Genomic DNA, 27068 nt, shown 5'->3' with positions numbered 1-27068 from the left:
AACCAGTGGAGTATAAGCAGAGTATAACCAGTGGAGTATGACCACTGTACTACAGCCAGTGTATTATAACCAGTGTAGTATAACCAGTGGAGTATAACCAGTGTAGTATAACCAGTGGGGTATAACCAGTAGAGTATAACCAGTGTAGTATAATCAATGAATTATAACCAGTGAAGTACAACCAGTGTAGTATAACCAGTGAAGTATAACCAGTGGGGTACAACCAGTGGAGTATAACCAGTGGAGTATAGCCAGTGGAGTATGACCGGTTAAGTATAACCAGTGTATTATACCCTGTGTAGTATACCCTGTGTAGTATAACCAGTGAAGTATAGCCAGTGTAGTATAACCAGTGTATTATACCCTGTGTAGTATACCATGTGTAGTATAACCAGTGTAGTATAGCCAGTGTAGTATAACCAGTGTATTATACCCTGTGTAGTATATCCTGAGTAGTATAACCAGTGTAGTATAGCCGGTGTAGTATAACCAGTGTATTATACCCTGTGTAGTATACCCTGTGTAGTATAACCAATGTATCATAACTAGTGAAGTATAACCAGTGTAGTATACCCGGTGTAGTATAACCTGTGTAGTATAACCAGTTGAGTATAACCAGTGTAGTATAACCAGTGTAGTATAACCAGTGTAGTATACCCTGTGCAGTATAGCCAGTGTAGTAAAGCCAGTGGGGTATAACCTGTGTAGTATAACAAGTGTAGTTTAACCAGTGTAGTATAGCCAGTGTAGTATAACCAGTGTAGTATAACCAGTGTAGTATAACCAGTGTAGTATAGCCAGTGTAGTATACCCTGTGTAGTATGACCAGTGGAGTATGACCAGGTAGTATACACTGTGTAGTATAGCCAGTGTAGTATAGCCAGTGGGGTATAACCAGTGTAGAATACCCTGTGTAGTATAGCCAGTGTAGTATAGCCAGTGGGGTATACCCTGTGTAGTATACCCTGTGTAGTATAGCCAGTGGGGTATAACATGTGTAGTATAACCAGTGTAGTATACCCTGTGTAGTATAGCCAGTGTAGTATACCCTGTGTAGTATACCTTGTGTAGTATGACCAGTGGAGTATAACCAGTGTATTATAACCAGTGTAGTATACCTGGTGTAGTATAGCAAGTGTAGTATACCCTGTGTAGTATGACCAGTGGAGTATAACCAGTGGAGTATAACCGGTGTAGTATACCCGGTGTAGTATACCCTGTGTAGTATACCCTGTGTAGTATACCCTGTGTAGTATAACCAGTGCATTATAACCAGTGGGGTATAACCAGTGGGGTATTACAAGTGGGTATAACAAGTGTAGTATAACCAGTGGAGTATAACCAGTGGAGTATAACCAGTGTAGTATAACCAGTAGAGTATAACCAGTGTAGTATAACCAGTGTTGTATAACCAGTGTAGTATAACCAGTGGAGTATAACCAGTGTTGTATAACCAGTAGAGTATAACCAGTGTAGTATAACCAGTGTTGTATAACCTGTGCAGTATAACCAGTGTAATATAACCAGTGTAGTATAACCAGTGTAGTATAACTAGTGTAGTATAACCAGTGGGGTATTACAAGTGGGTATAACAAGTGTTGTATAACCAGTGTAGTATAACCAGTGGAGTATAACCAGTGTAGTATAACCAGTAGAGTATAACCAGTGTAGTATAACCAGTGTTGTATAACCTGTGCAGTATAACCAGTGTTGTATAACCAGTGTAGTATAACCAGTGTAGTATAACCAGTGTAGTATAACCAGTGTTGTATAACCAGTGTAGTATAACCAGTGTAGTATAACCAGTGTAGTATAACCAGTGTAGTATACCCAGTGTTGTATAACCAGTGTAGTATAACCAGTGAAGTATAACCAGTGTAGTATAACCAGTGTAGTATAACCAGTGTAGTATAACCAGTGTAGTATAACCAGTGTAGTATAACCAGTGTAGTATAACCAGTGTAGTATAACCAGTGTAGTATAACCAGTGGAGTATAACCAGTGTAGTATAACCAGTGTAGTATAACCAGTGTAGTATAACCAGTGTTGTATAACCAGTGAAGTATAACCAGTGTAGTATAACCAGTGTAGTATAACCAGTGTAGTATAACCAGTGTAGTATAACCAGTGTAGTATAACCAGTGTTGTATAACCAGTGTAGTATAACCAGTGTAGTATAACCAGTGTAGTATAACCAGTGTTGTATAACCTGTGCAGTATAACCAGTGTAGTATAACCAGTGTAGTATAACCAGTGTAGTATAACCAGTGTTGTATAACCAGTGTTGTATAACCAGTGTAGTATAACCAGTGTAGTATAACCAGTGTAGTATAACCAGTGTAGTATAACCAGTGTAGTATAACCAGTGTAGTATAACCAGTGTAGTATAACCAGTGTAGTATAACCAGTGTAGTATAACCAGTGTAGTATAACCAGTGTAGTATAACCAGTGTAGTATAACCAGTGTAGTATAACCAGTGTAGTATAACCAGTGAAGTATACCCTGTGTTGTATAACCAGTGAAGTATACCCTGTGTAGTATAACCAGTGTAGTATAACCAGTGGAGTATAGCCAGTGTAGTATAACCAGTGTAGTATAACCAGTGGAGTATGGCCAGTGGGGTATAACCAGTGTAGTAAAACCAGTGGGTTATACCCCAGTTGGGTATAACCAGTGGGGTATAACCAGTGTAGTAAAACCAGTGGGTTATACCCCAGTTGGGTATAACCAGTGGGGTATAACCAGTGGGGTATAACCAGTGTAGTATAACCAGTGGGGTATAGCCAGTTGGGTATAACCAGTTGGGTATAACCAGTGGGGTATTACCAGTATAGTATAACCAGTAGAGTATAACCAGTGTAGTATACCCAGTGAAGAATAACTAGTGGGGTATAACCAGTGGAGTATAACCAGTATAGTATACCCAGTGTAGTATACCCAGTATAGTATACCCTGCGTAATATACCCTGTGTGATATGGCCAGTGTAGTATAGCCAGTGTTGTATAACCAGTGCTGTATAACCAGTGTTGTATAACTAGTGTTGTATAACCAGTTGAGTATAACCAGTGGAGTATGACCATTGTAGTATACCCTTTGGAGTATAACCAGAACTTCCCTGGGCCAGTATTCAAAATTGATCTAATCATAATCCTTAGACATGCCTCAGTGGTTCTATTCAGCCTATTGGTCAGCTTAATATACAGGCTTACAAAACTCTTAGTTTCTAATTTTACATTTAAGTTCAATCTAAGTTGCATATTGAATACGGCTCCTGGTGGCAGGGTTTCAATTTCCTGAGTATTTATTTATTGGCTAAGGGCCATTTAGAGTTGACATTTTTAGAGTTGATAATCTCATTTTCAGCTAATACATTTAAAAAATGCATAGCCAATGTATGTATTAATTTGACCGGTGGGATATAAATAATAAACAGATAAGGGTGATAAGTGTTTTAAAAGCTATATAACTGATATATTTCAATACACTTTAAATACACGGCCACCAATGTTTTATCCAAATTGTGAAGCATCACGGTTAAATCATTATACTGGGATATTATAAATAACATATAACAGTTATCTTGTTATCATTCTAAAGCATTGTAATACTAATTGTATTATTATTTGAAAAAGTAAACAAAAAGAACAACTAGACAAGATGTTTTGTTCATTTCTATAATCATACCTCAAGAAATGCACATCAGGACAATAAGATCTGACATATGATAGACAGGCAGATGGGTATACAGCTCACATGGCTTAATAGACGGATTTCGGGGTTGTGATCACCCATAGAAGGCGAAACATAAGCCTTTAAAGCTGCACTCTCACAGATTGAACGTTTTGACAACTTTTTTTTTTGTCTTGGAATGAGCCATTTTTTTGCGAAATCCATAGAAACCAGTTATATAAGACTGCTGACAGAAAATTAGATCGCAGACTATTATATTTAAGTTCAAAAATTAATGTTTTATATATTTTTCTTAAACCGTTAGTAACGGTTTAAGCCATAAAACATTAATTTTCGAACGGAAATATGAAAATCTACGATCTCAGCTTTTGTCAGCAATCTTATATCATTGGTTTGCAGAGATTTGCGCAAAAAATGCTCTTTCCGATACAAAAAAAAAATAAAAAAGTTGAAAAAATGTTATCTCTGTGAGAGTGCAGCTTTAAGGATATTCAAGGTCCTTTATACTTGTGCTTTTCATACTTCCGTTTAGATGTCCGTTTAAAGTGATCATGATTAACACATATACGTCAATTCCCATTAATCATTAACATGGCGTTTACTGTTTGAATATGTGGGCAATATACACATGAATCTATTGAAATGACTACATTTTTATCTCGATGACAGAAAAGCAGAGAAATTGAGGGTACCAATGGTTAAAGCTACACTCTCACAGATTGAACGTTTTGACTACTTTTTGTATTTTTTTGTCTAGGAACGAGCCAATTTGTGCGAAATTGCATGTTAACCAGTCATATAAGACTGCTGCCAAAAATAAGATCGAAGATTTTTATATCTACGTTCAGAAATTGATGTTTTATGTATTCTTCTTAAACCGTTAGTAACGCATTTAGCTACAAAACATTAATTTTCGAAAGGAAATATGAAAATCTGCGATCTTATCTTTATCTTTTGTCAGCGGTCTTTTATCTCTGGTTTGCAGATATTTACGCACACATTTGCTCATTCCAAGACAAAACAAATTTATTTATGTTTTGTAAAAACGGTAAATCTGCGAGAGTGCAGCTTTAAATATGCGAATTGAATTGAAAAAGGTCTGATTCATGAGTTTCTTGCACAAATACAAATAAAATCATATTTCATGTTTGGGTGACCCTTAGTACCAAGAATTTTGATGTTGAAACCCGTATTAAGCAGGTTATCCTTAAGATAGTAACGATATATAATAGAAGGATTTTAGTGCAGTACCTGTGCAGGCCCGCCAGGAATCTTCTGCTCCACATGGTATTTTTTCTTCTTCTTTTGCAGTTCCTTCCAACGCTGCTCGGCCATCGGGTCCTGCTGGGGGAGCATGGTGTCGTTTAACCGGAAGATGTAGTGAACGTCAGCCTTTATCCATCGGAAAACGGGGAAACTGTACTCCGTATCCGAATCTTTCTTTCGAATAATTATATAATCGCAGTACCACCGACTTCCAAAACCGAAGTTGTCTCGCCATAGTTCAACTTTGTCTACCGTCGTAAGATTTGCCTGTTTCTGAATGACAAATTCGTCAATATTTCCGCACTCGAAATCATTTTTGAAAACGTGGTGCAAACGAATTTTATCCGTCTTTTTACCTTGGTTGTCGTGAAAAATAATACGAATGTTTGCATCGGTACCGGCTCGCTTTCTGTCGCCGGTTCGCACCAAAACAACATAGTCCGTTGTCTCTGAAGTCATGCCGTTTTCCATAGTATGAAGTTTAAGTCAAGCACAGCAGGTATCTGAAGTATTTCAGTGCATTAAGTATGCTCAAACACTAATCTACATCCGCATCACCGTGATAAACAAATCGATGTCTGGAAAATCCACCCGAATTGTTTTACCACTTTTAAATAAACAGACTCTTCAAGGATTGATTCATGGAAAAATGCATCACCATTATACATCTGTCATTACACTTGTTTTGTTTTTTATAATTAAACTAAATCCTGAAACTATCCACGTAAATTTCTTTTTCTAAGAGTTTGGTGTTGATGGATTATTAAAGTTCCTGTTAACAGCACGAACTAGACCTTCCTATTAACTAGCATATCTCGGACCAGACTAGGAATGTTTAATTGATAGTGGATAAAATATTTCTCGGGTTAAGTGCCCCCGTTCATCAGATCAAGTAACAATATCCTGTAACTCGTGCATCTATATTAATATACTATACTATATAACTACTGTATGAAAGCGTGGAAAACTGCGTATGTTAAATCTTTGTTTTGTGAAATCAAACCATCTTTTGATCGATGTCCTGTTGCAAAGTTTTTATGGTCTAACAACTCTTACATCCACTTTAAAGGCGCATTATGTAGGTTGATGCAAAAAAATAATAGCTATGTGGCCACATATCCCCCCGTTAAAAGGCCCTAAAAATCGCTTACATTTTTATTTTTATCTGTACCTAAAGCATTTGCATTTTTATTTTAACCATTTAAGTCAAACGAGTTAAACACGATAATGCATTAAAATAAAAAAATAACAACATCAACTTATATTGTGCGCCTTTAAAGTCACTTTCCATACACTGGCAGTAATAATCACGTAAATGATGAACTTAAAATGATTTATTGCCTAGAAAGTCTAGAAACCATAGGCGACAGTATCGGTCAGGAGTGGTCACAATGTTTTAAAAAATCCTTCTTTTTGTCAATTCACCATCCCTTACTGATACTGACTATTATGCTACTAACTGCATTCATGTTTGAATATTGCAGTTTCGGAGCTTACAAATGTTGTCACGTGACATCAAACAAATGCCTACAGAGACCTTAATCACGGCTAATCACTTAATGGCTGCATTTGTTCGTCATAATGTTCAATAATAACATAAGCTACTACTAATTAAGTCATGGAAATTCGCGATTATTCGAGTTAACATTTTCATGAATGTTTATGAACATTTCTAGCTTCGTTTACTAACATTCTCCATATATCCAAATATTATAACACCTGTTCAGAATGACTGATTTATTACCTTGCGGCGAATGAAAACAATGGCCGCGCTATTTATATTTAGCAGAAATTTGTTCTTCATTTCTTTCCTGTATAACAAGAACTCACTAATAATGTTTTTCATAGAAATCAAATGTACACCTGCTTGCGTGCCGCACGCTAACACAATCATGAAACACGCTACATGTATAATGTTACATGCAAAGGCATTTTGTTTTTCATCATTCTCCGTGAATATCTCCATTAAATAAGTTTTTATTCATATTATTTTCTAAACACTGTATTAAAACACATTTGTTAACTAATATTATATTGTATAATCTTTTTAGAGAACCTGTCCTACGTACATTGTTATTATTATCATTGTTTTAATAAAAAGGGTTTTATCGAAAGGTATGTACATTATTTAATATGTTTTTTTTATATGATGTATCTCCCTTTTGAAAACACATCGGGATAACGAAGGAGGCGAAAAAACATGTTGTGAATGCTGCAGTACAGGTGAACATTCGGTTTTACATCTTAGAAATGGCTGGAATACTGTCGGCGGTTTTTACATTAAAAATACGCGTCTAGTGATTTTAACCATCCCTCGTATCGTATCTCGTAACTTTTGAAGTATGGCAAGTGAAGTGCAGGAAATGTAGAACTCTGGCATCGCCATTAAATCCACTCTGTCTTATCATATCTCAAATAAGCTACGCGCAGCTAGCAGCTACACAAGTATAGCGGTCTAAGGGGTTAATTGTTAATATCCTCTAAATTTTCCAAGAAGTCCATGTGTAAAATTCACCATGATAATAAAACAATTAGGATGCACTTACATATTTCACAACTAGTTCACGATCCATGTAAAGAACATGGTATTGATATGTTATGTTATGGTTTTTTATTACCCTCCAAAATTTCCCGGAAATCCATGCGTAAAATTTACCTTGAAAGATAAAAAAAACAATTACGATGTACATACATATTCCACAACCACTGTACGATTTGGTGAAAACACACGTTAAGAAGATGTTATCGATGTTTTTTCTATTATCTTCCAAATTTTCCTACAAGTCCATATGTAAAATGTACCTTGAATGATTCTAAACAATTATGATGTACATAACTTCACAACAAGTGTAGGATTTAGTGAATGTGCATTTTAAGAGGATGTTATTTTTTTCCTTTTTCCTATCTAAGAATTTGTATAAACCAGCTGAAGTTGCAGTTACAACACTCCTAGTTTGTTCAATAAAACATAAGAATATTCAAAGATCAAAGTGTATTCATGCCCTCAATGCAGAGTTAACAAACATGAGGAAATTATAAAAGTTTCAATAGTTATAATAAAATAAAAATAAATTATGTAACAATGGTAACTGACAACATGAGTTGACTAGGCAACCGGAACGGTGCATTAGTAAAAGTACGTGTGTAGTTCGTAAAAAATATATATATATATATATTTATTAATTTTAGTGTTTTAACGAGTAATTGTTAATACTGATTCAAATTGATTCCCAGTGAAGAGTATTATTATAAAAATAATTAAAACTCTTAAAAGTCCTTAGGTTCAGTTTAACTCTACTTTCAGTGTAGTTAAATTTAAAGAACACTGACATTGTAAACCGTCCATACATGTATACATATCATCCGAGGTGCTCCGATTGTACATGAAGGAGATGGGGGGCAGGGTATTAAACTGTCCACCTTAATTGTAAATATCAATATGGAAGGGAATTCAAATGTTTGGTTTTAATGCATCAGAATACGCCATTTTAGACTAAAGTTTGCCAACATAACTTTCCCTGTTGTAGGTCAACCATCCCCTATGGAACAAGAGTTTACACGGGGACGGAGTTGGGGGATCACACAGGTTTCGCCCCTTCTTACATAAAAACTTGCACATCTGGGAGTTACCAAACCTGTTGAGCTGTTGCGCTGCTATTGCAACTTGTTACTGGGAGACTTTTTTCCGCCGTGTCCTAGGTTACGAAGTACGAACGAGCTGGTGGTTCTGATACGCGCTCATCGGGCAAATATATGTGGATTTTTAGAGGTAAGTAACTAACTAAAATTGTTTGAAAAAAATGCTAAAACCTAATGTTACTGAATTATATGATAGTCGACGATGATCTCAATCTCATTACCTACATCATCGTACCATTCATAATATCCGAGACTTTCAATTTCTTAGACTTTCCATGTGAACTTCTGTGTACATGAAATTAAAAGAATATGTGCATTTAAACCTTCTTTGGTGTTTAAATACGTATCGAGTGCGTAAGTGGACAGTAAACGTGAACAAATACTAATAAAACATGGTATCGTTTTTAACTCCCTTTGCGTCTTTGGTGATACCATTGTTTTTGTCATAATGTCTTTGTATGTTGAAGTGTTAACTTGCAACACAATGTGTTCCTATTCCAGCCCTCTAGTCAACTCATGTTGTCAAACATTGGGTTCCAGAATCAGACCTTTATCACTTGGTCAACATAATGTGTTCCTATTCCAGCCCTCTAGTCAACTCTTTGTCAATCATTGGGTTCCAGAATCAGACCTTTATCACTTGGTCAACATAATGTGTTCCTATTCCATCCCTCTAGTCAACTCATGTTGTCAAACATTTAGTTTCAGAATCAGACCTTTATCACTTGGTCAACATAATGTGTTCCTATTCCAGCCCTCTAGTCAACTCATGTTGTCAATCATTGGGTTCCAGAATCAGACCTTTATCACTTGGTCAACATAATGTGTTCCTATTCCAGCCCTCTAGTCAACTCATGTTGTCGAACATTGGGTTCCAGAATCAGACCTTTATCTCTTGTTCGACATAATGTGTTCCTATTCGAGTCCGCTAGTCAACTCATGTTGTCAAACGTTGGGTTCCAGAATCAGACCTAACATAATGTGTTCCTATTCCATCCCTCTAGTCAACTCATGTTGTCGAACATTGGGTTCCAGAATCAGACCTTTATCTCTTGGTCAACATAATGTGTTCCTATTCCAGCCCTCTAGTCAACTCATGTTGTCGAACATTGGGTTCCAGAATCAGACCTTTATCACTTGGTCAACATAATGTGTTCCTATTCAAGCCCTCTAGTCAACTCATGCTATCGAACATTGGATTCCAGACTCAGACGTTCATCTCTTGGTCAACATAATGTGTTCCTATTCCAGCCTGCTAGTCAACTCATGCTGTCGAAAGTTAGGTTGCAGACTCAGACGTTCATCTCTTGGTCAACATAATGTGTTCCTATTCCAGCCTGCTAGTCAACTCATGCTGTCGAACGTTAGGTTGCAGACTCAGACGTTCATCTCTTGGTCAACATAATGTGTTCCTATTCCAGCCTGCTAGTCAACTCATGCTGTTGAACGATAGGTTGCAGACTCAGACGTTCATCTCTTGGTCAACATAATGTGTTCCTATTCCAGCCCTCTAGTCAACTCATGCTGTCGAACGTTGGGTTCCAGAATCAGACCTAACATAATGTGTTCCTATTCCAGCCCTCTAGTCAACTCAAGCTGTCGAACATTGGGTTCCAGAATCAGACCTAACATAATATGTTCCTATTCCAGCCCTCTAGTCAACTCATGCTGTCGAACATTGGGTTCCAGAATCAGACCTAACATAATGTGTTCCTATTCCAGCCCTCTAGTCAACTCATGCTGTCGAACATTGGGTTCCAGAATCAGACCTAACATAATGTGTTCCTATTCCAGCCCTCTAGTCAACTCAAGCTGTCGAACATTGGGTTCCAGAATCAGACCTAACATAATGTGTTCCTATTCCAGCCCTCTAGTCAACTCATGTTGTCGAACATTGGGTTCCAGAATCAGACCTTTATCTCTTGGTCAACATAATGTGTTCCTATTCCAGCCCTCTAGTCAACTCATGCGGTCGAACATTGGGTTCCAGAATCAGATCTTTATCACTTGGTCAACATAATGTGTTCCTATTCCAGCCCTCTAGTCAACTCATGCGGTCGAACATTGGGTTCCAGAATCAGACCTTTATCACTTGGTCAACATAATGTGTTCCTATTCCAGCCCTCTAGTCAACTCATGTTGTCGAACATTGGGTTCCAGAAACAGACCTTTATCACTTGGTCAACATAATGTGTTCCTATTCGAGTCCGCTAGTCAACTCATGTTGTCAAACGTTGGGTTTCAGAATCAGACCTTTATCACTTGGTCAACACAATGTGTTCCTATTCCAGCCCTCTAGTCAACTCATGTTGTCGAACATTGGGTTCCAGAATCAGACCGTTATCACTTGGTCAACATAATGTGTTCCTATTCCAGCCTTCTAGTCAACTCATGCTGACGAACGTTGGGTTTCAGAATCAGACCTTTATCTCTTGGTCAACATAATGTGTTCCTATTCCAGCCCTCTAGTCAACTCATGTTGTCGAACGTTGGGTTTCAGAATCAGACCTTTATCACTTGGTCAACATAATGTGTTCCTATTCCAGCCCTCTAGTCAACTCATGCTGACGAACGTTGGGTTTCAGAATCAGACCTTTATCACTTGGTCAACATAATGTGTTCCTATTCCAGCCCTCTAGTCAACTCATGTTGTCGAACATTGGGTTCCAGAATCAGACCTTTATCACTTGGTCAACATAATGTGTTCCTATTCCAGCCCTCTAGTCAACTCATGCTGACGAACGTTGGGTTTCAGAATCAGACCTTTATCACTTGGTCAACATAATGTGTTCCTATTCCAGCCCTCTAGTCAACTCATGTTGTCGAACATTGGGTTTCAGAATCAGACCTTTATCACTTGGTCAACATAATGTGTTCCTATTCCAGCCCTCTAGTCAACTCATGCTGACGAACGTTGGGTTTCAGAATCAGACCTTTATCACTTGGTCAACATAATGTGTTCCTATTCCAGCCCTCTAGTCAACTCATGCTGACGAACGTTGGGTTTCAGAATCAGACCTTTATCACTTGTTAAGTCTTCAATCGTTACAATATGATACATAAACACACACATATTCACATTTACACTCATCCATTATTAAGTACGGGATACATTTTTGAGAGAGAAACGCAGACGTAACGTAAACACTTTAAACATATTTTATCTACAAAAAAAATCATATTAAGTACTAGTGTTTTAGTTGATATTTTGCTCGAATTATGGAATCTAAATTATAATTATTGACATTAACTCTATTGTTAGCATGATCGAAGTCTGTGTTCATCATTCCATCAACAAATAAATCTTCGATTATGCAATTTAAACGTGTATCTGATACTGGTAGCTATATGTATGAAATACTAAATAATATTTATTCCGCCTCTATAAACGGTGCATTTCCGTATTCTTCCCCATACTATACTATACATCAATTAAATGAATAAGCAGTGAACAAACAATGTTCAAACCTGTTGTTATTATTATTATTATTATTATTATTATTATTATTATTATTATTAACAATAGTCACAAACGATAGCCTAACTGAAATTAGTTTAAACAAGAAGGTATTGCTTTTCAGTCGAACTTGTGGTCTAGAAAATATTAAAACCAAAGTCATTCGCCTTGTTATATATGTGCATATCGTCTTTGGCAGCATATATATCAAATTTCAATTACATATCGGTTTTTAATAATAACCTAGGTTAAAGATTTTGCCAATTTTGCGTCCACCTACGCTTTTGGTACGTATTTAACAAGCAATATCGGCGTACCAATCCTATATTGGAAAATTGGTATTTACTCATTTCTTTGCCCGAAAATCCATGCAAAACTGTACATTATAGGCAGATTCAGTCTCCTCCAGTCCCTTAGCAGGGCTTGGCAGACTTTTCTGTGTTCCTTCTCATCTTTTCGTACATTTTGATACATTTGTACTGTGAATTCTAAACAAAGTTTTAAAACAATTTGAATCGTGTGTACGGCTTATAAAAATTATTTGACATGGTTAAACGATGACATTTTTATGTAATCATGTATGATGTGCTTGAATGATCTAGGATACAATGAATGACACGAGGATCTTCATGGTTAAATGGAAATTATCCTCCACTACCTGACAATTGCAAAAAATAAGTTTGTATCATAACATTGTTTACATTGTTCATGGGTCGGTCAACAAACGTAGTGAGGGGCGTTGTGCATAAGATTGACGTTGAACCAAATGAGCAATCATGCCAAATATGCCTTCACCAATTACTTTAACTGACGGTAAATGTACCAACTCTTTTTCATAAAATTGATTTGACAGAGTTATAATTATAATTATGATGTCAGTTGATTTGACGTAAGACTGATATGGCCTTACCTGCGCAGGGCCTCCGTCAATCTTCATTGCACATTCGTAATCCTTGCGTTTATATCCCATCTCTTCATTTCGGAAACGAGGCTCCGGGTCGTCTTGGGGGAGGCAATTGTCCATGTGACGTATTACGTACCTCCGGTCAGCCTTGATCCACCGGAAGAAGGGAAACAAAAAGCGCTTCCGGCTGCCGACAGACTCGATCTCGATATAGTCCACAAACCAATCAGATGCCACACCATTCCCATCCCTCCACAACTCAACCTTGTGTATATCTTTCAGCTGGGCAATATTCTTCACCTGAAACACATCAAGCTGGCCTCTCTCAAAGTCATCCCGAAAGAAGTAATCCAGCTGAATTGGATCCGATTTTTCACCAGTTTCTGAGTGGAGGATTATGTTCACGTTAGCGTCGGTACCGGAATGAAGTTGGTCTCCCGTCTTTACGCTAAGAACGTAATCTATGTCACTGTAGCTGAAAATATTCCTGCCGTCCGAATTCGCCTGCACGGCCGTCTGGAACAGCCGACATTGTCCTCCATTATGGAATCGGGTGACGTTCGCAAACACGGAAGTTACATGACTAACTTTTGAATATAACGCCACTGTGCCGCGCTTGAAACAGTTCACGGAAGGCCTGTTGCACGCCCTCGCGAAGCACTGTACTCTTGTCAAATAACTCCTAAGCATTGTGATTTATTTCTATGATTTCACTTTTAACTCCCCCTGTATGTATTCATATAAGGCAATTTAACACCTTTTCTTATACACCTACAGCTGAATGTTCGAATTTTAACTTCTAACAGTCCATTTGTGGTTTGTTTAATACATCGTTTGCGTTTAAAGCACTATTCTCTGTATACACATTATTATGTGAATTTCAGTTCACATGTTTACGTTGTTACCTGAGACAGGAAATAATCGCGCATGTTTGTATTGCATGTTGTCACGATAAGACGACATAATCAGCAAAGAAAAAACCGTGGTTATCAAGCCGCCATGTATATGCATTAATAATACATGTTTTAGCCGAGTGTGTTTCATGAACCACGTGGACTGTTCAGATTTATTGACTATTGGATCTAAGGCGGGACAATTCGATCGATTTTTCCACTATTGGTGCAATGTTTGGCAATTCGATATTGGTTAAACAAAATATACGACCCGTAGCAAAAGGTATAGGATAAGACACTTTAAATACAAATATATACGAACGTATACTGCACTCCGTGCACTATCGATTGAGAAAGGAGTATAATTAATTTGGAAGTCTGAACAGTCTAAAAATATGCTTACTGGTTTACCTACATTTTAAAAATAGTTAGTTTTTGGTACCTCAGCAATAATATAAATAAGTACATCGTCTACTGGATGTAATAACGTTTAATTGACAGTCCAAACTTTTTTCAGGAGAAGAAAAACTATCGTGGCATATACAAGAAACTGCCTTAAGGGACAAGACACCATGCAGTTGGTACAATTGGAAGAAAAAAAGAGAAGAAAATGTTAATGACTTATATAAAATTGACAACGCATTGAATCTTACATACTGATGTATCACATCGTTTATGACACATGCATCTTTCGCAGTTTGCACGCATTTTTTTCTAAATCGAAATTATCTAGGGTTGTATACCACGCAAATCTCAGTTAATTTAAAAATAGAGACGGTGTATATACATGTATCTGTACTTATAATCAGATATGGGAAACTGGGCATTATGCGCTATTTTAAACGGGGAAACACAGATGAGACAGCAAATCATGATTGCTGCGTTTATTATTTTAATCAAGTAAAGTATTTTACAATCGGCCCTCCTACTAGCTCACATTGGCAATTCTAGGCTTGTTTTGAGGGTGCGTTGTGTACACACCGGTCTTACTGTCTATTCTTGAGACCGGTGTGTACAAAACGTTGAGGGTGTCTATTCCCTTTAAAGGGGCTGAACTCCGTATGATAAAATAGCAAAAAAAAAAGAAAATTGTCGAAAACTGACATAAACTTGGTATCGATGTGTACAATGCATTGAAACTTACTAACTGAAGTGCCACATAGTTTACAATTTATTTAAGTTTAGCACTTATTTCGTATTTTTCCATTAAAAAAGATTACTGGGTATGTACCAGGTAGAGTTCATTCTTTATGCGTGGTTGGCTAGTCGGTGTTATCATGTGATATTACCGAGGTAGGTGTATAGCTTAATTATGTCACCCAATTATCACTCATTTAGAGTAATCCGTCGTAGCTCAGTGGATACGACGCTAGTCTGCAATTTTGGCGACACGGGTTCGAACCCAGTCTCCGACACAATTGTTTTTTTTTTTTACATTTTGGTACTTTTTTATTATTATGATATCTCAAAGCGTAACACATTCTATTAGATAATTGTCCTGAGATTCGTTACAAAAAAAACTTTTTTGTGCCAATCTGGTGTACAGTTCCCTTAAGATAACCTGATAACGTTCGCGAATTTGTTCGTGCTTTCCACACTCCCTGGTTAATATTCGCCAAACTGCTTCGATCATTAGACTAAAAACAGGCTTGAATGTGCCCAGAACTGCCACGTGTTACCTATTCATGCTGTACAATTCTAACAGTTTATATAATTTATATAGTTTTGATTTGCGAAAGCCACTTAAAAAGTTACATAATACCCGGGTAACTAGATAAGATTCGTGTTACCAGTTACCTATAAATGCATTCCAGATTCAGGCACTAACTGGTTATCTAAGTGAATAACCAGTTGTATGAATCAATTTTTAGATAACTGGCATGACGAATCTTAAATATGACCACAGATCCGTCTGTATGTAAGACTATTCATACTCGCACTCGTTTATAAACCTTATTTTAGGGTTTTTGGAGCATAGTGCAAGACAGAATGTAAACCTGGTTAGAACTATCCTGGTTCTTTAACGTGCACTAGTGTATAGCAATGTCACACGGGACCCACATTTAACGTCCCTCCCGGAAGACCATAAGTATTTTTAGTGATGCGACGGGTAATCGAACCTGCGACCCCTGGATTGATAGTCAAATGTGTTACCACTAGACCACGGATCCGCCAACTGATGATTATGCTTTTATACTTCCAAATTGACCACTCGGAAAGCGTTTATAAATTTCCATAATCGTTTAATGACATCATAAGATACTTTCAACCTCACATGAAAATAGTATAAGGATTTTACTGGCTTTCGCCACAAAAGGGGCTTGTCAATCAAGAGGTTCGAATTCAGTGACGTATTTAATGTATATTGTCTCAGACCTTTTGACGTTTGTTGTAAACTAGATAATTAAACTCTTTTCTGGACTGTTGAACCGGGTTTAAGTCTTTTGATTTTCGAAAGCATCATTTGACTTTTGAGTCTACCGAAAAGGCTTGATCACACTTATCAAGTTTTCCGACCCTCTTAGACGGATGCTAAATACAGCGATTGACTGTTTAAGTAATTCTCAGAATGTCCAATTGACACCTGGTGGAATCATTTATTAAGCCCTTATGAAAATAAACAAACGCCATTGCATTTTTAAAACGACGGTCGTTTGCCGAGTTGAAGTGGTGCAGAACGGAAAAAGGGAAGTGACTCGTTTACGTTTCTCTTTTCTGTTATTTTTCTTTTACTGAATTGAACATGTCACTGGGACGCTTCAAATTGCAAGCGCTCCAGAGCAAAGATTTTTTTGTGATGTTATGTTTTTAACAAAATCGAAGCGTTTTAAAAACATCAAAATGAGTAAAAATTCTAATAAGGGCATGAAGGTTGTGAAGAAATGTTCAGAATGCGAAAGAGAGGTAACATTGTGTTTGAATCCTAAATGTTTTGGGTAGTAAACAAAGGTTCTTGTTTAAGCACTGTGTTGTCATTGTTTGGTTTGAACTGATATACATGTATTAAACTCTAAAAGTCATTAGATTAATAGCTGACAAATAACAGCAATTTAGTACCAAAATGGACACTTATGTGGTGGACCTGGGAGGAAATGTGCGCCCGGTGTGGGGTTGAACCCACGACTGCCGGAGAACTAACACGGCACTGTTACCAACTGAGCTAACCGGGCGGCTGGTTCTTACCACCACAAACTACACTTATACTATTTATAAAGAGAGAGTATGGTAATGCTTTTATTGAGTATGTTAAAAATGATCTTTGATTCTTTTTACACAAAGAAATCTGAACAATAGAACATACTATATAATCATATATATAACATAACATAATATGGGTGCAATTCGAATCAAACTCCTGTGTTTCAAAAAATATGGTTACATTGCACATTCAGCCCATTATTTATTAACCAAACATCACTTGTCCTGGGTTTTGAGCCAAAACTGCTGATTGAAGCAAGTAACTTACCAGGGCTTTTTCTGCCCATTTTGGGAAAAAGACCCTAGACATTTTGGGAAATTTTGCGTCGTAAAAATGCCAAAATTGGGAAATTTTACAGTTAAAAGAAAAAGCTGTCTAGTCTCCTGCAATTAGGTAATGATTTAATATTAGTTTGTTTTTTCCTTTAAAAGACCCACAATGGCTGAAATATCAATCCTTGGGGTGTAAATATCTATTGCAATAAATCATGACAGATAATATTTCATATTTCCGATCTCTGAATGTGATGAAAATCAATGATTTCTGAGTTCAATTACCAAAAAAACTTCACAGGACATAATTTATTAGTATGTTGAAAATGAACCGGTATAGGTAAAAATAATTTCTAAAAAAAAAAAAAAAAAAAAAATTTTTTTTTTTTTGGATTGGGATTTTTTTCTGAAGATTGGGAAAAATATCTTATATTTTGCTTTGGGAATGGGTCCGATAGTCCGACCCGTGGGTACTATAGAAAAAGCCCTGCTTACTGTTGCTACTTTTTATTTGACAGCATTGAATATTTGGTCAATAAACCTCTATTATTCCTAAAACACAAATAATGTTTGGGAATGTTTGTAACAATTTACATTAGAATAAAAACAAATAACTTGTGAACAAGAAAGTTTATTTCCTGCTTATCTCAACAGATGTGAAGGTTCAGCTGCTAGTCCATAATATTAATAATATCTAATGATATCCGACTCTACCTCTCGTATTTACACTCTATGATAAACAAGCAACTTTCATGAACTTGAGGGGATTTTAATGTGGAAACCCCTTTAAACCAGCAACTCCGAGGGGGAGGGGGGGCAGTTAGAGAAACAGGTTTACCCTCAGAGGAATCCTGCCAACATCAGGTATATCCCTCAGAGCAAGAGAGGAAAGTGGGTTGAACTTGTTGATTGTAATGTATAGTACTGTATTTTAGCCAGATTTTATTAAGGGCAGATTCACATTGTCCTGAACAATAAAATTGAGTGTTATTTCAGATCCCAGTTGCGTGTAAAACGTGTCCATTGTGTAAATCTTTGGTTGTGTCTACAAAGGCTCAGAAAACACCAAAACAGATAGGTAAGACATTGATTTATTATTATGCATCCCTCTCTTCCATTACCATGAGTCTGGAACAATAAAGCGAGTGCACCAGGCATATATTTATGGACACATCAGTTTAAAAAAGGAGAATCGTATGCCTCAGATGCACATTTTTAAAAGTTCTGGGTCCCAGGGAAAATAATGAGTATAGCACTGATGTAGAGCAATATGAATCACTTGTTATGACATTTGCCTTCTTCATTCACCTGTATATCTTTTAAACAAAATTTAACTGCAAAATGTAATTGAATTGAATAATTCTAGGTTTGTTATATAGGTTTATTTAATTACAAACGCAGGTCTTTGGGTCTTATATTTATATAATTCTAATAACATCTTTCTTACTATGACATAATCAAGTATGGTTGTTTTTCATTTTGGGCTTGTGTAATAGGGAACTTGTTAAATTCAGTGACAGCATATGATAACATCAGACTCTGATTACCTGCATAAAAGATAAAACATTTGAATACTGTGGCTTTTATTAGTCTAAACTCTACAAGGGTATTGAACTATTACACAATACTGCTAGATGGTGTCTTAAATGATGTGTTTGATACATGTATGTGTATGGTTGCACATCTTTATGGATCAATTACTTTGCTGAAGTAATTGATATATCATGAGTTGCATTAATGCCATAAGTAATTAATGAATGAATTATTTAAAATTCAAATCAATTGCCCATGGGTTTATCTAGTATAGTTTTAATTCAATATTTCATCATCACCTCTTTATTTGAAGATGAAGACAAAGATTCAGAGGCAAAGATTCGAAGAACGGAGAGAATAAGACGTGAACGCCCAGATTTCTTCAATTCCCTTGAACTTGATAACCAATTTAAAAAGAAAAGGAAGCGAAAAGAGGTTTGATTTTCATAATTGTGTGTTCTTTCCAAAATTTTATATCATGATTAATTGATTTTTCTAGTGCTATTCAGTATTGGTACAATCAAGCCCTGTTGACTCAAACTCTTGTATTCCACGATGGCTCATACAAAATGTAATGGACAGATTTCTGTAACAATCCCACTTGTCTCAAATTTTTCGAGACTCGAGGTATTTTTGCCAGTCCCTTTGAGTTAGAGCCAATGGAGTTCGACTGTATTGTCATTTTAAGGCTTAGCTAGTTAACATGAACAATATGGTCACCTTTCATGTAAACTCTTACAAAACACAATCATACTCTATGCAGTATTTTTATTTTGTTTCTTCAAACATTTGTAAGACATACATGAGTATTTATCTCTACCTCAAAACTACCAGTTGCATGTTTTTATACGTCAATACCAATACTGTCATTGTGAAAAAAAAAGATAGTAAAGGATTATGAAATGTGAAGTTCCATGACTATAGTCTTAAAAAACATTTCACGCCTCTTATTCTTAGAGCACAGAAAGCCGAGGGCGTGTAAGCTTGTCCAGCCCTACAGAACCTGAGGGGAAAATTCTGCAGGTGGAAGAAAGTGAGGTGCCTAAGAAAAGAAGGGGTCGACCAAGGAGTGTGGCAAACTCTGAAATATCTGACAAAAGTAAATCCTGCTTTTCTTTACATGATATACTACAGTTGAACACCGCTATTCCGAACATCGTTTATCCGAAATTATCTCTATTTTGAAAATATTTTTCAGTCCCGATTTTACTCGTTCTTTGTTTAACTAAATTTTTGGTCTTTATTCCATAATCACTATTCCGAAATAATCACTATTCCGAAGTTAATATTCCCAATTTGTTTTTTCACACCATACTGCGAATGCACTCCGGCATCGACTTGAGGTGACAATGGAGCACAATAAGCGCTTGTTAAAGAATGACATTGAGCACGCGTATGTTACAAACATGTCAGAAAATGTGCGATTCATTAAGGTGATGTAGTGTGTATATAACTGCTGGTTAATACAGTCTGAACATCATATCTCATTGGATTCAATCACCGCATTGCTCACTCGATCTGATACCGAACAATCCGAATGCATACGTGTGCTGTCATTTTGTTTTAAATGTTTTATGTTGTTTAAATAAAGAAGTTAATCTAAATCACTGCTGTTCCGAAGTAATTTGTTGGGACGCTACGATTTCGGATAAACGATGTTCAACTGTATATACATACATGTTATGTGTGTATGTAAATGTAAACTTTATTTATGACTGATATACCTGTAAATGTATTTTTAACTAATAGAGCGTAGTCATTGGTACATAGTTCCAAAGTGACACTCATTGCACATGTGGGAATTATTCAACTAAAAGCTTTGGCATAAACAGTATTAAATACATTAATCACTTAGATGTGCCTATAAAAAACATGTACCATCTGTTTTACTCTGCTTCTTCTCTTTTATTTGAGAACATATTAACTGTTTTATCTCTTTCAAACTTTGTGCTAAGAAAAACATTGCCCAGCTACATGTGAGTGTTTAAGTAGTCCCTGACCAGTTTCACTTGAGGGGACTATTAGTATAAGTGGATACAGGACTTTACAATGATTGTGTATGTATGTACTTAAAATTGTTGTCGCTTTGTAAAATATCACTCTTTTTTGCTAGACTCTGCCGTAACACAAGTACATTTGTATATTTTACAGTGTCAGAGACGAAGTCGCCGCAGCCAGAAGAGGACTGGTACGCTCACCTGCCCTCTGAGAAATTGATGCAATACCAAATTATCTTGGCAGAAATTAACCGCAAAGTCTCAACTCAAAACTTTAACCCAGTGTGAAACTCATATTCATGGATATTTATGTGGATTGTGCAATAGATCTCAAGAATTGGTCGTTTATGGCGGTTTGTAAAGGTTATTTCCCTTGCCTTTGGTTTATTCCATTCAAATTGATGAAAAACAGCTTATGCCTGTAAAATTTCAAAAAATATCATGTCCTGAGAATGTTGTTAATGGGCTCAAGTTTTATGAAATGCTCACTCAATGAAGGAAGTCACATTCTGCGAGCAAACCGTTTCATATTGATTGAAAAACTGTATGTACTCGTGAACTTTCAAATATTAACATGTTCTAAGAATATCATCAATGGGCTTGAATTCTATGAAATGCTGGATATATGTTTGTTATGTAAAAGACATCAGTTAAGATGTGATAATCTCTATTGTTTATATGTAATAAAATACAATGTATCTTTGTATTCTGACAGGTGTATTGTTAAAATATTTTGTTTGCAAGTGGCCGTTTCTATTATAAAAATGATGAGCAGATGGCCTTATCATAATAATCATAACCAAAAGGTCAAAAAGGTCATAACCATGAGAAAATAATGAGAAAATGGTTATTTCCATGAGAAAATAATGAGAAAATGGTTATTTCCATGAGAAAATAATGAGAAAATGGTTATATCCATCGGTAAATAATGAGGAAATGGTTTTAACCATGAGAAATTAATGAGGAAATGGTAACTACCATGAGAAAATAATGAGAAAATGGTATATCCATGGGTAAATAATGAGGAAATGGTTTTAACCATGATAAAATAATGAGGAAATTGTAACGACCATGAGAAAATAATGAGGAAACGGTTATTGCCATGAGAAAATAATGAGGAAATGGTTATTAACTTATTACCATGAGGACATTGTAACCAAAGAGTCATTAGCACGAGAAACTCGTGAGCAAAGGGTAAATTCAGTAAGGAAATCATGAGCAATTGACCATTGCAAAGGAGATAACTTTGAGCAAATGTTCTATACAATCAGAAAATACTAAGCAAATGGTCATGACTACCAGATGCTTCTATGTTTAAGCCTATGGTGATTACTATCAGAAAATTACATGTACTACACAAAAGGACATTACCACGAGAAGGGACATTACCACGAGAAGATCATGAGCAAATGGTCATGCAAAGCCAGTAGAACATTGGTCTCTTGTTTTTACAACTACGTAAAGTAGTGTAGTGAGAGCTGTTAACACCCTTCTTGTGGAGGTGACCCCCCCCCCTCCAGAAATAGAATAAAAAATAGCCCGCCAAAAATGTTCCAATTAACTAATTTGCTAGGAATGATGCAGTCACCATGAAATTTTAGTAGTAAATTCGTTAAAGCATTTAAGACCGGGTGGGTCTTACCTATGTCCTATTGGTCCTATTGCTGTATGGTTTGTATCATCAAAAAGGTCATATGAGGAGAGAATAGCCAGAGATATGTGTGCTTTCTGAGAGAATAGCCAGAGATATGTGTGCTTTCTGGGAGAATAGCCAGAGATATGTATGCTTTCTGGGAGAATAGCCAGAGATGTGTGTGCTTTCTGAGAGAATAGCCAGAGATATGTGTGCTTTCTGAGAGAATAGCCAGAGATATGTGTGCTTTCTGGGAGAATAGCCAGAGATATGTGTGCTTTCTGAGAGAATAGCCAGAGATATGTGTGCTTTCTGGGAGAATAGCCAGAGATATGTGTGCTTTCTGAGAGAATAGCCAGAGATATGTGTGCTTTCTGAGAGAATAGCCAGAGATGTGTGAGTTTTGACTTGACTTTACATTTACTTGATTCATGATGATATCAGGGTGAGTTCGCATAGAAAGGCGTACATTCTGTTTGGTAGGACCAAGATTTGGACCGCTTAAGAATTGAGGATAAATCGTTGTTATGAATGTAACTGGGTTTGAAAGGTTCTTCAACGTCAAAGTATAAACTGGTGGCAGTTGATGTGATTTAGATTTCGGCGACAATGACATTGATGTAAGCAAGAAACGATATAAGAGGGTCATAAAGTTTCCAGCATCATGAGAGAAAATTTGGTCAACGGCCATGCAGTGCATTCATGTTTAAACCTATATATTTGCATGTTATCTGATCGCAAAAAATTACTAGTATATCATTTGTAAAGATTTTTTAGAATGCAAATCGTTATGATATAAATAAGTACTACACAGGTGTACAGTTTTGATATAAATCATGCCCTACTAGTTGTTTAAAGGGACTTAACACCAGAATGATGGTTCCAAAATCGACAAATACAGTAGTTCCTCAAAACAAGCCTAGAATTGTCAATACGAACTAGTATGAGACCGATGATACATCATTTTACATGATTAAAATAATATGTTGTCGCTCTCTTAGCTGATTTACCCGTTTAAAAATAGCGCATAATGGTTTACCAGTTTATAGTGTGTGTAATTAAGATGTGAAAGTCACATGATTAGTACAGATACATCATGGTATCGACGCTATTTTTAAATTGACAGGGAATTACGTGGTAAGACAAATCTAGTGAATTTCGAATTTGAAAAATACGCAAAAACTGCCAAAGAGACATTTGTCGTAAGCGATGTGATACATCAGTAAGTAAGATTCAATGCGTTGTACACAACGATATCAATTTTATGTAACTTTTTGACATTTTTTTCTTGCAATGGTTTAATCTGGTATCTAGTCCCTTTAATAATACAAACTATCTGTCACTGATCATACCACACGCTTTCTTATCCCCTTGATGTCCCAACAGATATTTGAATAGTAATAAAACACATGTCATAAACATTTTACCAGGTAAACAATATAACTTAACAATTTTAATTTCTGTAATTTTTGGGCTTTGTCACTAAACAGGAGAAACTTGTAGTGCCCGTAACCTATCTTATATCCTTGCAATTTTGAATGAAATTTGAAAATATTTCAGCTATATGAAATGAGTTCTTTATTGATAACAAGCAAATGCGGTTTGAATTTGTCCTTTAATTTAATTAAATGGAGTAAATTAAGTTTATATAATATGCTAATGCGCAAAGTAGTGTACGCTACCAGTTAAAATGCGCTTGACGTTTTATCTCTAATGTATGATGGCATATTACTGCCGTAAGATAACCTAATAGCGTTCGCGAATTGTTTCGTGTTAACCACTTAATTTTCGCGATAACTATCTAGCTATCGTCACCTTTTTGGTAAGATAAATATCGTTAGACTAAAACAGGCGTGAACGAAAGTGTCCAGAACTGCCACATATTACCCTATTTAGCTATTATACAACACTAACAGGTTAACTAGTTCTGGTTTACGAATTCCACTTAATAAATAACATAATAACTAGTTAACTACATAAAATTCGTGCTACCACTTAGCTATAGAGTCTAAGCAACATACAACGCACGTGTATATTTTCAATCAAGAGGGAAATGATGGACATTTCTGGTTTTGCCATGATGTGAAGGACAACATTCAATAACTAGCGTCTGGTCTACATGAATATCGTTGTGATTTATCGACATACTGGTTACTGCAAGGTTAAGCTCCGCCTACAAGTTACCGTTCCGATATTGATTTAATGTAATGACTCAAAACACAACAAACTCTCTCTCTCTCTCTCTCTCTCTCTCTCTCTCTCTCTCTCTCTCTCTCTCCCCCCCCCCCCCCCCTCTCTCTCTCAAACATAGCCTCAAAGCATAACGAGTTTTCATCTATATTTTGTATGGTGCACTGTCTTATTAAATGAACCTTGCAAAATGAACTGAGAGTGAAATGGCATATAAATTCTTTGACCTCTCCATGATCATGAGTAAGAGCTTCATTAAACATTTCAGTAATGAATTTTATAATTTCAAAACACGTAGCTCTTCCAGTGGCGGTTATGTAAAGAGCATCTTAAGTACAAATGCCTAATTAGTATACAATTACTTTTTACACATCTTTCCGTGACTGTTTGAGTGACTGTACATAATGTATTAACGAAGTTAACCAATGTGACATCATACCAAAAACCTAGCGTTTCCTTAAATGGAAAGCACTGTGGAAACTTCTCCGATTTTATAGACCTAAAACTCGGCCTCGCTCAAGGAGAAGTATGTTCTTCGATATTTTATTCACTCTACGTAGAAGACCTAGAAATTTACCTTGCATCTAGATTCGAAAGCGGATTATCGTTAAACGACATTTCCCTTATACTGTTATTATACGCCGATGATATTGCCCTCCTTGCGGAGACCCCCGACGATCTTCAGAACAGCTTAAATCAACTACACGAATATTGCTCTAGGTGGGGGCTAAGTGTCAATACAGACAAAACAAAAATAATAGTTTTTAAGCGGAGAGGTAGAAAATTAAACAATGAACAATGGTTTTATGAAGCTGTTCAATTAGATGTTGTAAACGAATTTAACCACCTAGGTAGCGTGTTTAGTGCAAATGGTACATTCAGTACGAATCAAAGCACCGTGGCAAGTAAAGGATTAAGAGCCATAAACACATTGTTATTAAAAACAAAACACTTAACTTTTAGTCCTAAGGTTTGCTGTGAGCTCTTTGACTCATTTGTAGAGTCAATTTTAAACTATGCATGTGAAATATGGGGTCATGTTAAATCTAAGGAGATCGAACGCATACATTTGAAGTTTTGTAAACGCATTTTAGGTATTAAATTATCGTGTAGCAATGCCGCTTTTTATGGAGAATTGCAACGATACCCATTGTATATAAAGAGATTTTCCAGAAATATAAAGTATTGGTTGGAAGTGGCTAAGAGTAAAACTTGTGTTATAAATGCTATATATAACTGTTTGTTACAAGACTGTATCGATGGTAAATCAAATTGGTTATCAAAAATTAAAGAATTATTATGCAGATATGGATATGCATATGTGTGGGAAGATCCCCAATCTATTAATTGCAATCATTTAATTGTGAAATTTAAACAAACCATGATCGACAATTTCATGCAGGAATGGCATAGGGAATTAGAAAAAAACATCGTTTTATCCTTATTGTATAAACATATGAAATTAAACTTTGAGTACGAGCAATATTTGGACGTCATTAGGAATTCAGAAAAGAGACGTTTAGTCGTTCAGATGAGAACTTCTACACATCGGTTAAGAATAGAAACCGGAAGATACGGACGAAATCGTATTGAAAGACTTGAACGTGTATGCCAAGTGTGCAACTCAAATGACATTGAAGATGAGTTCCATTTTTTGTTTAAATGTGCACCTTATGAAGATCTTAGACGAATGCACATTAAAACTTTTTATTGGAGAAATCCAAGTGTTTTCAAAATGCTTTTACAGCTTAATTCTAAAAGAAGAAACGAACTTAATAATCTTGCCACCTATATAAGAGATGCATATCGAATTAGAAATAACGTATTAAACAACACTGTATGATTTTTTCTTTGCATAATATATCCAGGATGTGATGAAATATTATAATTTGTTCTCTTGTTTTCATCTTTATGTGCGCATGCACTGCTTAATATTTAATTATCACTTTGTTAATATGTAGCAACTCATACTCTTGTATTGCTTATGTTTAACATTTGTATTTATCTATTTTGTATATCTTTATAATGAGAAACCGTAATGGTTTAAATCGAATAAATTCTGTTCTGTTCTGTTCTTAAATGTGCCGATTTGTTTGGAAATATTGCAATTTGCACTCCGAAAACAATAACAATACCATCATTGACCAAAAAAGGTATCGGATGAGGTTTACACAAAAGAAAATGGTCCTAATCCATCGTAGTTTTGAAGAATAAAATGCATTTAGTGCGTCGGTAAGCCTAGTAAGAACGTGTTTTGTTTTCACGAGATATTTTAATACACACATAATTTTCACCTAAAACAAGCGTCATCGTAAACTAGCAATTGCTCTTCATTCGGTGCACAAGGTCGTTTCTAAAAAATATCGTTAAAACATATCGAAAACTGTGTCAAT

General features: G+C 36.1%; 2 protein-coding genes across 3 annotated transcripts in view; one reads left to right on the top strand and one right to left on the bottom strand.

Moving 5' to 3' along the window:
- The window catches only part of LOC128227279 (allene oxide synthase-lipoxygenase protein-like), a 50799-nt gene extending 36863 nt beyond the window's left edge, over positions 1-13936 (bottom strand). The window contains exon 1 of one of the 2 annotated variants that reach the window (XM_052937658.1): positions 12965-13936. In XM_052937658.1, coding sequence (XP_052793618.1) covers positions 12965-13648 — 684 coding nt within the window. In that variant the 5' untranslated portion in view covers positions 13649-13936. Of the gene's footprint in view, positions 1-4943; positions 5990-12964 lie in introns of those variants that run through there. The other variant, XM_052937660.1, reaches the window with a different exon arrangement.
- A 2670-nt stretch (positions 13937-16606) lies between these two features.
- LOC128228808 (UPF0547 protein C16orf87 homolog) lies at positions 16607-21564 on the top strand. The gene is made up of 5 exons (XM_052940309.1): positions 16607-16755; positions 18319-18400; positions 19169-19290; positions 19813-19954; positions 21007-21564. The coding sequence occupies exons 1-5, from the start codon at positions 16654-16656 to the stop codon at positions 21138-21140; spliced, it is 582 nt and encodes a 193-aa protein (XP_052796269.1). The 5' UTR covers positions 16607-16653; the 3' UTR covers positions 21141-21564.
- Positions 21565-27068: the final 5504 nt, after the last annotated feature.

This window comes from Mya arenaria, chromosome 3 (assembly GCF_026914265.1).
Source record: "Mya arenaria isolate MELC-2E11 chromosome 3, ASM2691426v1".
Taxonomy (NCBI): Eukaryota; Metazoa; Mollusca; class Bivalvia; order Myida; family Myidae; genus Mya; species Mya arenaria.
The sequence above is the reverse complement of the archived record's forward strand: the minus strand, read 5'-3'. Positions and strand labels throughout refer to the sequence as shown.